General features: G+C 44.8%; 1 protein-coding gene across 1 annotated transcript; it reads left to right on the top strand.

Annotated features, from left to right (window-relative positions):
* Positions 1–7,784: 7,784 nt before the first annotated feature.
* LOC109775017 (uncharacterized) lies at positions 7,785–12,479 on the top strand. The gene is made up of 3 exons (XM_020333772.1): positions 7,785–8,068; positions 8,557–8,686; positions 12,444–12,479. The coding sequence occupies exons 1-3, from the start codon at positions 7,785–7,787 to the stop codon at positions 12,477–12,479; spliced, it is 450 nt and encodes a 149-aa protein (XP_020189361.1).
* The last annotated feature ends 2,061 nt before the right edge of the window (positions 12,480–14,540 follow it).

Raw genomic sequence — 14,540 nt, 5'->3', positions numbered from 1 at the left:
TGCCGCCGCGAGATCCTCAACTGCATAGATATGTTATAACCCCGCCATGTCCAATACAACCCTGCGAGCTGCAAACACCATCGGGTGAATGACACTACACACATGTAAGTTTATGTTCTGAAAATAATAATAATAGTTGCAATCCATTCAGATAACATTGCAGTGCACACTGATATTTCTTGTGAGGTTTGACCTAGCATTTAATACATTGGATTCTTCTGAAAACTTAGGAACACTCCAATGCATTTTAAACTCGTATGCACTCCTCGTATTTAAAAAATAGAACAAAACAAATTATATCATAAAGCATTGCGATTAATGCAGGATAAAAACATGCCGCTGAACCTCATACCTGCTGCTGGAATGAAGTTCACCACATACAACAAGGCATGGGACTTTTACAACAATTATGCAAGATGTGCAGGGTTTGGCATACGCCAGAGGGCACAACACAAGACAAATACCTACATTGTGTGCTCAAGAGAAGGGATGCACAAGTAGACTGTGTCAGATTATCAAAGGAAACGTCAGAAGACATCAAAAAGGATTGACTGCAAGGCAAAGATTAGAGTCAAAAAGAGGAAGGATGGCAAATTTGTGATAGAAATGGTTGAACTCAACCACAATCACAAGATGCTGGAAAGCCCCGGGATGCTTTTGCACAAGCGATCGCACAAAAAAGATGATCCTTTGATAAACCAGTTAGTGAAAGACATGCAACTAGACAACAACACACATGCTCAGATGATGTCAACGCTGTCGCGTATGTCCGGTGGTCTGCAGTACATGGGACATACTAGCCGCGACTGGGTAAACAAGTAAGCACATCACAGAACATATCGCTTGAGCATCCTGTAGGTAATTATTTCCTGTTTGATGAGATGAGTTTGCATTGCGTTTGAAAATTCAGGAAACAAAAGTTTGCCAGAGAAGAGTCCCAAGATGATGTCAAGAAACTTCCGGAATTCTTCGAGAAGATGCGGAAGATAAACCCAGAGTTCTTCTATGATTCTGACGTTGATGCAGATAACCATGTAAGAAACGTCTTTTGCGCCAACGCAAGTTGCAAAGGATCATATGAAGATTTTGGAGACTGTGTTACATTTCACATGACGTATAAAACTAACAAATTCCACATGCCGCTGGGAGTCTTCGTGGGAGTGAACCATCATCTACAGAGCACCATATTTGTTGTTGCCCTCGTGCGAGATGAGACAATACCATCGTTCGACTGGGTTTTCAAAACATTTCTAAGGTGTATGAACAACAAGCCGCCAATCTGCATCCTCACAGGTACAAAAAAACCCTGCATACTTACGTTTGTTTGGTGCACTTATATTTCTTCCATCTATCTTACACACACCACTACAACAGATCAGATGCATTTGACTGGGCAAGGCATTATTTCCAAGTGGTCGCCAATGAACAGAAAGGTGTCTACGAATGTGAATGCAAACTCTAGACACACACAGGTGAGACTCCTATCACAAAAAATTCTAGTTTCTGATAGTCATGCACGAAAGCTCACCGACTGGACTTTAAAAAGTCCACATGCATGACTAATTCACAAAACCAAATGAATTTCACTTCTTTAAAATGAACAAATAACGAAAAAAATATGTGTTTATTAATTTCATGCAGTTCACTTACAAAACAAAGAAATCATGTGTTGTCTGCAGGGCTCTTTTGCGTCCATGTGTTATGCATGCTTTCTCATTTGAGAGTGCTCAAGATTCCTGAGGTGTACATCATGAAAAGATACACCCGTAACGCAAGATCAAATGCGACGTTTGACAGAAGAGATTATGAACAAACAACACCAGATGGAACATCGCTTTTTTGTCATAGAAAATTGCTGACAGAAACAGCAATGGACCTTGCAAACAGAGCGAAAAGGTCCGACGCTGGGTGCCACAGAGCGTTGTCTAGTATGAGGGCACTGACCGAGGAAGTTGATGTGCTCAACGAAGAAGAAGAAGCAGCAGCAAAACTAAAGCAAGCAGAGAAATCCCAGCATGACAATAATGCCGAGCAAGTAGAAAATACCGAACACATCGGAACTGGTGCTATCAAAAAAGAAACAATTCTTCCACCTCCTATTTCAAACACAAGAGGAAGGAAGAAAGCGGGTGACGCAACCCAGAAAAAGGTTGCATGCAAGGAGAAAAATGATGACAAAAATAGTAAGCCTGAGCCTGAGTTGGACAGTGATGGTCACCCACTGGGAATAAACAGGTGCAAGACATGTAATGAAATCAGCGGCCATAATTCCAGGACATGTACAAAAAGACATGAACAAGAAAAACGAGGACATGGCGATGCACAACCAAATAGAAATTCCACTCACAACACTAAGAAATGGACGAAACCGAGACGTTGTAGCATCTACAAAAAGAGGAAGAGACACAATTCAAGAACCTGCCCCAAAAGAACAAGATCAGAAAATGAGGAAGACGAACAAGATGAAATCAAACAAGAAGATGGTGACACAACTGAAGAAGAAATAGCTTATGAAGAAGCAGATGAAGAAGAGGAGGAAGAAGAAGAGAGTGAAGAGGATGAAGAACATGAAGAAACTGAAGAAGCAGTGCCTTATGAAGAAACAGATGATGAAGATGAGGAAGAGGAAGAAGAGAGTGAAGAGAGTGAAGAGGATGAAGAACATGAAGAAAGTATGCCAACAAGACTACCACAAGGGAATGCTGCTGTACAGAAACAACCAAGAACGACACCACTTTCAAAAAACAAGGTAGAAACACAAAAGGATGCAGTTCACAGCACTGGAAAACAAAAGCCACCATCAACAAGCAAGTGGGGAGCAAGGAAGAATGCAGTTCACAACACTCTAAAACAAAAGCCGCAATCAACCAGCACGAGGGGAGCAAAGAAGGATGCAGTTCACAGCACTGGAAAACGAAAGCAGCCATCAACCAGCACGCGGGGAGCAAAGAAGGATGCAGTTCACATCACTCAAAAACAAAAGCCACCATCGACCAGAACGCGAGGGACTACAAACATAACGGGGCAGAGACAAGAACCAGCAACACCGCCACGGAAAACAAAAGAAAGTGCGACATTAGACACGCTCCAGTCACCGTGGAGAAGTAGGAGGTTAACGACCAAATAGATGAACTTCAATAAATTAATCATATGCATAGCATTTTGCTTATCTGTATGACTTATGTATCAGTTTAAATTCGTGTAAAACATAAATTTCCCACTAACTATGAGTTATTCAACTAAACCATCTAAAGACAAATGGTGTATATAGTATACCATATATATATAGCAGTCTAGAGTAAAACTTTGACACATATTAAACCAAAATGATGTAAAAAATGCAGTTAGCTCACTGGCAGCACGAAGTTCGGAATAATTATTGAAGTGGTTCAGATCACAAAAGTACTTATTACAAAACACATCAAAAAGATGAAGCGCTCGACACGCAAAAGTAATTATTACAAAATCAACCTCATAACCTTAACTAGTCACGTCAAACGTGATTCTAACCGTACGATCCTCGAGTTCAAAGAAGTTGAGGACAACAACTTGCTCAGACTTCAGGCCACTATCAATGACAAATTCCTTCCACCCTTTCTGCAGACACAGCCGCCTGTCAACGCCTACATGGTACTTGGCTGGTTTAAGGTGTGCATTACCAAGAACAACTTGGAGAATTCCCTTCTTCTTGAGCTGGAGATAGCTAACAGCTCATTGGGGAATTTTCTGCAAAAAAGCAGTATAGATTGAATGCAATCTAATGTGCAGTGCGGAACTTGCAAACAAGAAGTACGGTTACAACTATTATAAAGATCTTGAGACTACCTGCATGTAGTACAAAACCTACAAGCGGGGAAAATTGTGGAAACTATTACTTCTCATCTAGTATCTAAGCAGTTCAAATATTGTAACCATGCAAAATAAAACACGAGCTCCATGCACGCAAGCAAAGAAATAAAAAACAAGATATAAGTACAAAGTGCAGTACACTTCAATAAAACAAAATAAGTACATTCCTAAAAAACTAGAAGTTCAGACTAGTATGGAATTATACAAAAAAAGATAACACAAAGAAAAAATCAGATCAAGCGAAAATTACCATCTTGTAGTGAGTCTCAACATCTATTGGCGTAAGCTGATGGACAAAAGGACTTGTGCGGCCAAGGCCACGGCGAAGCAGGGCGGAATAGAACGCAGAAATGTTGATGTGGCCCATATCCAATCCTTCTGTGAATACTGTGCCATATGCAAGCTGCTCAGCTCGCCCAGCTCGGCACAATACCTTCCCCCCACGGCGAGCACGACGGGCCTGCGAGCAAGCTGAGCAATCGCAGTGCCCGCAGCAGGAAAGATTCGCGCAGGGGCCTGGAGCCATCGCAACAAAAACCTAGAAAATGTAAAAAATAAAGAGAGGCTAGAGAAATGAGAGGAGTTGCGGCTAGAGGAGAAATGAACTGCAAAGGAAGGGTAGAAGTTGGCCTACATTTATAGCAGAGGAATGCAAAAAGGTCAAAACTGAAAATTAAAGAGGAGTTAATGAAAATTACGTTACCAAGAATGAAGGACAATCAATAAAGGTTTATGTTACCAAAACAAAAAATTCTTACCAGGAAGTTCTACAAAGACTTTGACTGCAGAAATTCACACGAATTAACCGCAGATCATTAAATAATAATTCTCTGAAAAATTATAATCCACAGACCATTTTATGTGTGCAGTTCTTCAAAGTCTTACCAGGAAGTTCACTATATGTGTGCATGAAGTGCAGTACATGCTCAAAATGAAGCACAAAGAAAAGCACTTTCGTGAAGTGCACAAAAGCAGAATTAGTGCACCTGATGTAGTCCTTATCTGTAAGCCATGCAGTCACAACAACACAAGTATCCATTGCGCTGCCACCAAATCGCTCCATCACATCCATCTCCACGCAAAACACCAAGCCCCTACTACTGGCCATGGCGTTCGCCGATGAGTACAAGGACGTGGAGGCCCACGGCAACACCAAGTTGCACGTCATCCACACCAACGACAAGAAGCAGGTGGCGATCACCCTCGCGTAGTACGAGCGCCACCTCAGCCTCTAGCGCCACAAGATCGTCGGCATTGATCTCGAGTACAACAACGAGCCTGAAGCAACGCAGAAACCCGCCCTCTGCCAACTCTCCATCGGCAAGAAACACCCGGTGCTGCTCTTCCAACTGAGCGCCGCTGAAAGGTGCACCATCTTCGACAACTTCCTCGCCGACCCCAGGTACACCTTTGTAGGCTTCTCCATCGACGGCGACAAAAAAAGGCTAGAGCGCGTCAATCTGGAGGTCGCCAACTTCGTCGACATCTAGAAGGAGTGGAGGGTGCCCGAGGCAACCAAGGAGTTGGACTCCCTTGGAGACGTCTCCGGCATGCTCATCGACGACTACTACAACAACATGAAGAAGAAGATCACCGACGATGAGCACAAGCGCTGGGCCACCCAGCCTCTGTCCATGAGGCACATCGAGTACGCGGCAAAGGACGCCTACGCAGCGTACAAGATATGGAACCGCATCACCCTCACCCAGGACGGGGTTCGCCGTGCAAAGCTGAAGAAGGAGGAGTCCCCCAAGAAGCGCGCCAGGAGCAGCTTGGGATGGGGAGACGCTGACTAGTGAAGAAGAAGATGGTGCCGGCCAAAGAGCAACCAATGCCAATGTCATTTTAGCATTATCATCAAATTTGCTTTATGTTGTTTGCCTATGCATCGTTAGTTTGCTTGTGATCATTTGCTTTTGCTATACTTAGTTTGCTTGCCATGCAGAATCGCTTGTAATGATGTGAACCTTGATTATGTTAGATTGCTTTCTGTTGAAATTAGTTTGCTCATGATGAACTTGTCGTACAGAATGCCTGTGATAATTTGTTTTCTGTTGTTTGCTTATGAATCATTAGATTCGAGCAGTGTGCAAAACAAAAATAAGATGCAGTGTGCAAATAGGACGCATGCAGTGCAAGTTGTGTACCAATGCAGTACATACTCTGTCGAATTAAGTTTACACATACGCAACGAAGCAGTGAACGCCCCTAAATTTGATAAAAAAGAATACATAAGAGCAAAAACACAAAAGGAAAAAAATGCGACTTGTATATGTAGTGCGGAAATATATGAACGTGCAGTACACAAACATAATCAATGCAGTACGGGTTATGTTTACTAAGCAGTGCACTCCCCTACATTGGAAAAAAGATTACATCAGAGCAAAAACATGAAAACAAAAAATAAGAACTATACATGTACTACGGAGTGCGCATGCAGTACAAAACTCTGATCAGTGCAGTGCACAGATGGTTTACAAAGCTGTGCACGCCCCTACATTGAAAAAAATGTAGTGCGGAAATATATGAACGTGCAGTATAGGAACATAATCAATGCAGTACAGGTATGTTTACTAAGCAGTGCACTACATTGGAAAAAAGATTATTTAAGAGCAAAAACATGAAAACAAAAAATGAGACCTGAACATGTAGTACGAAATGCGTGCACATGTAGTACAGAACCATGATCAATGCAGTGCAAGAGTAGTTCGATAACCAGTGCACGCCCCTACGTTGAAAAATATACTTAAGATAGGAAATACAAAGAAAAAAATTTGACCACCACATGTGCATCCGGCCCCAGCCAGTCTCGTAGTAGGTCTCCGCCCACGGTAGGCGAGCCGTTCTGAGCCACAATGCATGGGGCCGGGCGCAAATGGGCCAACAGGTCAGAGAGCATAGAGCATCTAGCGCCGTGTATAAGCGCCCAAATAAGTAACCAGAGGAGTTCGACATGGCTGCCTCGCCAGCACTTATAAACAGGTCGAGCGCGCCTTCTGCGGGCGAGGTGGGACTAAACATTAGGCCGCACACAACGCATCGGGAACCAGCCATGCTCACAGGCCGACTTGGGCCCAAATGCGTCTACACTCCCCGAACACAGCCCAACTAGGCCCACTAAGAAAAAACAATAACTTCAAAAAATAAAACATCAAAGAAAATTTAGAAAAAAAATTTAAATGAATAACAACAACAAAAGAAAAATGCGCGTGGGCACTGCCAGAAACTACAGTTCGTTACTAATGAATAAAACGCATAAAGCACGAAGTAAAAGTACAAATGCAGTCCGCGACGCCAAACAATGCAGTTCTCTACGTGGAAGCACGAAGTATTTTTTTTCTGAAATGCAGTTCTCCTTCTACTGCATTGTAGTCTCGCTAAAATGAAGAATGCAGCCCTGTTAGTTAAGCAAATCATTCCGCTATAAAATAGAGAACTTCATGAAAGAACTCCATCAAGAAACTAAATGTGCGTACATCTGTATCAATCCAAATCCGATATAATTCAGTGCACGAAGAATAAATTTCACTTCCATGCAGTACACTACGTGGACGTACGCAGTTATGTTCTGATATAAAAGAAGTGCACTTAATAGGAAAATTCACCGAAAACACAATCATCACATTTTCTCACAGTTGCGTGCATACCTGAACAAGTCACAAAAATAGAGGACACGACGTTCCGGATTTCCAACGCACTAACAGAGCCTCCTCATAGCAGAACCTCTCTGTAGTTGCCACGTAACTAAAAACAGAGCCCCACCACGCTACCACCCCGCTCCACCTTTCCCACGTCCTGTCAAGGAGAGCACAGGAGAGCAGAGGAGAAAACACAACTGCTTCGTACCCCAAAAAACCCCATTGCATCTTCTTCTCCAAACTTCCTTTCACCAACCTCTTCTCTCCAGAACAAACACGAGAGAGCAGAGGAGAGTCATGGCGGATGCACCTCTTTACAAGCGGCGTCGTGGGTACACCAGGGAGCTCCACGACGCTGACCTCCACGGAAACCATAAGCTCCACGTTGTTTGCACAAGCAAGGGTGAAGACGTGGACAAGATGTTGTCAACGCTCAGGAGGAAGCTCGGCGGAATGCCCGTCAAACTAGTCGGCGTTGATGTTGAGTACGCGCACTACGTGAAGCCACAGCGGACAGCAGTGCTCCAGCTATGCGTAGAAAAAGAATGCCTTGTCTACCACATCTCTGCAGCTAAAGACAGGTTAGAATATAACTATCAATCTGTACTGTTGATTGTCAATATTGATTTTAAATTTTCTTCACTGCAATCGCCACAATTTAAACTTTGGTTTTCATTTTTGAAAAGCATGGCATATGAATTCATTGACAGTTTTCATCTGGCTCCATGTATGTCACTCATGTGCTCGATTCTTGAATTATATGATCTAGCAATACACGCAGTTTTATTTTGTTGTACCAAATACAAACTATTTGTCTGAACAATAGAAAACTGCAACATTACTATACAAAACATGTATGAAATTCAGTTCAAGAATACAATCATGCACAAAACATGCATTGTTTATGCAATATATTATAAGATTTACTAGTTATAATGAACAAAGTATTAGCAACTACTCAATGTAACAGATTCAGATATTCATATTGCAGTTCAGCTTCAGACAAAACAAAAAACATTGGTACTCCTAAGAAAATAAACTATATTCACTATATACAAACATCTTGCAGGCCAATGGAACTAGACAAATTCCTCATGAATGGTGAGTACACCTTCCTCGGATTCGCCATTGAAGGAGACAAAAGCAAGGTGAAGCTATCTGGTTTGGAGATCAACTCCGACAACTACATTGATATTCAGGTGGAATGGAGAGACCCATACAATAAAAAGAAGTTTGACTCTTTGGCTTATGTTGCCGGTAGGATGATAAACATTCACTACAATGACATGAAGAAGAAAATTAACCGCAAGGAGGACCATACTCTGTGGGGATTCTGCCCACTGCCAGAAAAGCTTATCAAGTATGCAGCAACAGATGCATTCGCAACATATGTGTCATGGAGAATCATCTACGATGTCATCATGGGACAAAGAAGCAAAGCAGAAGAAGAACAAGGCAAAAAGAGACAAAGAAGCAAAGCAGAAGAAGAACAAGGCTGTAATCCAATACAGCAACTAGAAATAATTCAGGGCTATGTTTTAGTTTCACTTTACTTTAGTCGTTGTGTTGTTCTTTGTTTCATGTATGCAAGCTTTTGATTATGTCCATTGCTTCATATCGAACATTTCTTTTGTAAAAACAATGTCGTTTTAGAATTATCTTAGATTTTATTTCTGTCGTTTGCTTATGTGTCAAAGTTAGCTTCTGATCAATTGCTTTCGCTGAAATTAGTTTGTGTTACAACAAGTATCCAGAAAACTTTGAAAAAATTAATGTGTGATACCAAAACGTGAATACAGTTCACATAAGAATAATAACGCAGTTCACAGAGTGTATACATGAAGTGCAGTACATGCACAAATGCAGAACAAAGGGGCTGCAGCAACTTTCGTTCAGTGCAGTACTCAACGTTGGTGCAAGCAGTAGAAATGACATCATTTGTACTACCACGAAATATATATACTCCAAAAGAAAAAAAATGGTTCAGATAAGGAAAAAATTGACCACCCAACTACAACAAGGCCCCAACCAGTCCCGTAATAGGTCTCTAAATAATGCGTGCAGTTCCCCAAAGTCTTACAGGGAAGTTCACTATATGTGCATGAAGTGCGGTACATGCTCAAAATGAACCACAAGAGAAGCACTTTCGTGTAGTGCACAACACATAATTAGTGCACCTAATGCAGTACTTAAATGTAAGTCATGCAGTCCGCAGCGTTGGCATAACTAGTCACAACTTTGGCACAAAGAAGGATGCACGCAGTGCAAAATGTGTACACGTGCAGCACAGGACTATGACGAATGCAGTGCATATAGAAGCAACAAAGCAGTGCACACCCGTACACTAGAAAAAATGATACGTAAGAGGGAAAAACAATAAAGAAATATGCTACCCATGCAGTGCACAAAAATGTAGCCCAAACATGTGTAGTACGCAATCCCAGAGCCACACCCCTAAGATAGACAGGGAGGCGACGGGGTGTGACGGACTCGCCTGCGCATGCGGTGCCGCAGCATGCCGCATCGCTGCCTGCTCCGGCTCGTTACAGGCTCGGCCTCGCATGGGGCTGGGGAGGAGGGTCACGACCCCCCTCCCACCCCCTGCTCGGCCTCACGCTAACGCACGCAGTGCGCTTGGTTGACACGCGCATTGCGGACATTCTGTTTTTCCAACAATAGGACGCACCCAACCCCAGAGCCACACCCCTAAGATAGACAGGGAGGCGACGGGGTGTGACGTACTCGCTTACGCATGCGGCGCCGCGGCACGCCACTTCGCCGCCTGCTCCGGCTCGTTCCAGGCTCGGCCTCGCAGGGGGGTGGGGAGGGGGGTCACGACCACCTCCTGCCTGCGAGGCCTCGCGCTAACGAACGTAGTGCGCTTGGTTGACAGGCGCAGTGCGGACATTCTGTTTTTCCAACAATAGGATGCACGCAACCCCAGAGCCACACCCCTAAGATAGACAGGGAGGCGACGGGGTTTGACGAACTTGCCTGCGCATGCGGAGCCGAGGCACGCGGCGTCGCCGCCTGCTCCAGCTCGTCCAGGCTCGGCCTTGCGGGGGGGGGGGGGGGGGTCGTGACCCCCCTCCCCACCCCTGCCCGGCCTCGCGCTAACGCACATAGTGCGCTTGGTTGAAAGGCGCAGTGCGGACATTCTGTTTTTCCAACAATAGGACGCACGCAACCCCCGAGCCACACCCCTAAGATAGATAGGTAGGCGAAGGGTGTGACGGACTCGCCTGCGCATGCGGCGCCGCGGCACGCCGCGTCGCCGCCTGCTCCGGCTCGTTCCAGGCTCGGCCCTGCAGGGGGGTGGGGAGGGGGGTCACGACCCCCCTCCCACCCCCCTGCTCGGCCTCGCGCTAACGCACGCAGTGCGCTTGGTTGACAGGCGAACTGCGGACGTTCTGTTCTTCCAACAATAGGACGCACGCAACCCCAGAGCCACAACCCTAAGATAGACAGGGAGGCGATGGGGTGTGACAGACTCGCCTGTGCATGCGGCGCCACGTCACGCCACGTCGGCGCCTACGCCGCCTCGTTCCAGGCTCGGCCTCGCAGGGGGGTGGGGAGGGGGGCTTACGACCGCCCTCCCACCCCCCTGCTCGGCCTCGCGCTAAAGCACGCAGTGCGCTTGGTTGACAGGCGCAGTGCGGACATTCTGTTTTTCCAACAATAAGACGCACGCAACCCCAGAGCCACACCCCTAAGATAGACAGGGAGGCGACGGGGTCTGACGGACTCGCCTGCGCATGCGGCGCCGCGGCACGCCGCGTCGCCGCCTGCTCCGGCTCGTTCCAGGCTCGGCCTCGCTGGGGGGTGGGGACCCACCCCCCTGCTCGGCCTCGCGCTAACGCACGCAGTGCGCTTGGTTGACAGGCGTAGTGCTGACATTCTGTTTTCCATCAATAGGACGCACGCAACCCAGAGCCACACCCCCAAGATAGACAGGGAGGCGACGGGGTGTGACGGACTCGCCTGCGCATGTGGTGCCGCGGCACGCCACGTCGCCCCCTACTCCGGCTCGTTCTAGGCTCGGCCTCGCAGCGGGAGTGGGGAGGGGGGTCACGACCCCCCTCCCACCCCCTTGCTCTGCCTCACGCTAACGCACGCAGTGCGCTTGGTTGACAGGCGCAGTGCGGACATTCTGTTTTTCAAACAATAGGACGCACGCAACGCCAGAGCCACACCCCTAAGATGGACAGGGAGGCGACGGGGTGTGACGGACTTGCCTGTGCATGCGGCGCCGCGGCACGCCGCGTCGCCGCCAGCTCTGGCTCCTTCCAGGCTCGGCCTCGCAGGGGGGTGGGGAGGGGGGTCACGACGCCGCTCCCACCCCCTGCTCGGCCTCGCGCTAACGCACGGAGTACGGTAAGTACAGGGAATACAAAGGGCAAATACAAATCTATAAACAACCGAAAAAATGGGGGGCCCCCCAACCCCCCCATTACCTTACAATACAAACAATAAAAAAATTAACCAACTGAAAGACGCATCTTTAGGCCAAAGCAGTGCACTTGGTTAGGCAAAAGCAGTGCAGTATCATAAAGCAACGCAGTTCCAGGATACACACATGAATGCAGGGTCTGCGGCAAAAAAAGTGCAGCAAAAAAAACAGGTGCATCACAAACTTGTAGACAAATGCAGTTCCAGGATACATATAAGCGTGACAAAATGCCAGTTCACACAGAACGTGTAAGTCAACAAAAATAAAAATATACACATATATATACTGTATGAATTATTTATATAAAATACACATACAGATACAAATTCGTCCATAGAACACTGCTGCAAAAAAGCAGACGAAAATCACAACAAACAGAAAAACAGAAGTCTTTTCATACATTATATACCTTAGACACCAGGCAGTACACAACATGAACCACTAGTTCTTGTCCATACACAGGGTTTTTACCAAGTAGATTGTTACTGCGTCTGCGATTGCGACAGGGAAGTAAGCCCGAGGTCCGCAATCAGTTCTCGTAGCTAAAGCGGCATGTCTTCATAACACAACATGTTCGAAGAATTGAACAGCAGCTGGAACATGTACTCCGCCTTCCAATCTTCAACAGCAGGCTGAAAAAAAGAAAAATTAAAAAAATGCAGACAGTGATTAAATAAAAGGTTGTCATAAAGAACAAAAAGTGAAAAGGTAAAAATAATAAAAAAGTAACAAGAAAAAGAAGAAAACAGAGAAGGTGTTACGTCGGTTTTGATAATTTTCCCAACTAGACGTTGGCCGTCATACAACTGTGTCACACTCAGAACATAGATTCCGCACTCGTTTGCTCCCTGTGCTGGCACGACCGGGTAAGAGGGCTTCTCTTCCAATTTAACCCAGTCAGGGTGGTTCTTAGATTTATACACTTTTTCACCATAAATCGCCTTCAGCAACTGAATCATCGTCCTCATCTGCCAAAAAAAGGAAGCACAATGTAAAAATAACACACACCACAGATCAAATTACTATTCAGACGAACCAAAAAATACAAAAATTGTTCTCAACGTCTAGACAGTCCCGCTTTGAAATGCATGTGAGGTCATTTCCTTTTATCTCCTTTTTTACAAGGATTATTGGGGGGGCTGAGTAAAATGCAGTTCTATCACGCACATGTTGTAGTGCACTACATAAACAAGTGTGGTTCTATGTGTGCTAACATTGCATGTGCAGTTTATAAAAAAATGCAGTAGGAGAAACAGAAAAAAGCAATGCACTTGGAAAGAAAAAATGACATACCACTTCAGTGCAATCTGAGTGGTAATCAGTCCTGCGCCACTTTGTCGTGACATCAGGATGACCAGTGTACTTCCTAGTGTCATGGATATCAAACGTCCGGCGATGCTGGTTCATCGTGTATAAGGAATAATGACCATCCTTGGAGCCTGACATCATAATCTGTTCACATCAAAAAAACAAAAAATGAAATGAAAAGTTACTTCGACACGTAGAACTAGGACCACTGTTCCAAAAAATAACTATAAAAAGAAATGCAACAAACCAGAAAAATAAATGACAGGAAACAATGAACTTACCAGTTTTGCATCCAACAGGTTTATGTCGTCACTCACAAAAACCTTGAACTGGTTAACTGCATCTTGTAAAACAAACGTGCTATGCACAACTGGCAACACAGGGTTTCCTTCATCATCTTTCGTCACAAAGGTTTCATCTAAAAACAAAATAAAAAAAAGGAAATGAAAAAAGGAATAAACAATGCATTCAGGCATGGACGTAAAAAACCAGCACAATAGAAAAAAATGACAGCACACATTTACCGTGATAAATAAGGGTGAAAGTAGCACACGTTCACTAGAATGATAAACTAAACCCATTTCAGGGTCTTGCTTCCAGTACTTGATGACAAAATCCATGAGATACGAATTCATTAAAGCTCCTTTGCCAAATGTATTATATATATAGTCAACATTGTAAGTATCAAGATCACCAAAAGGACTATGCACCATAAAGAACACATTCCTGCAGTAAACATACAGATATGGGATCAATAAAAATAAAATTAAAAACAAAACACACAAAAAGGATTAAGCGCACACACATAAAACTTACTCGTGGTATTTGGTTACAAATTCTTTGCTCAGAACAAGATCCTTTATTTTCCTCGCCTCATCAATATATTTGAACCTCGGTGGCTTCAATTTCTCTATAGAGCATCTCAACTTAAAAGCCCTCTCACCTGCCCTCTTGTTCGAAAATATTTCAACGTCATCCTTAGGAGGGCGATTAATTGCTGCACTCCTAGCCCTAGTGGCGCGAGGAAACGGCGTAACAAAATCATCATCATCAACATCAAATACATCGCGTGGAGAGCTAGGTCGAGAAACACTTCCACCATTAGGTCCAGACGCCACAACTATGTTTAAACCATCTCCAGCCAAAGAACCAGAATTATCTGGAGAGATTTCAATGACACAATCCTCCATAACCACCTCAGAACCCTGGGACTCGAACAGTGACATACAACCTTCATGAAGCCCCCCATCAAAACGTAAAACTGTGTAGAAAAAACGTGGAAACACTCAGCACAA

This window comes from Aegilops tauschii, chromosome 6 (assembly GCF_002575655.3).
Source record: "Aegilops tauschii subsp. strangulata cultivar AL8/78 chromosome 6, Aet v6.0, whole genome shotgun sequence".
Lineage (NCBI taxonomy): Eukaryota > Viridiplantae > Streptophyta > Magnoliopsida > Poales > Poaceae > Aegilops > Aegilops tauschii.
The sequence above is the reverse complement of the archived record's forward strand: the minus strand, read 5'-3'. Positions and strand labels throughout refer to the sequence as shown.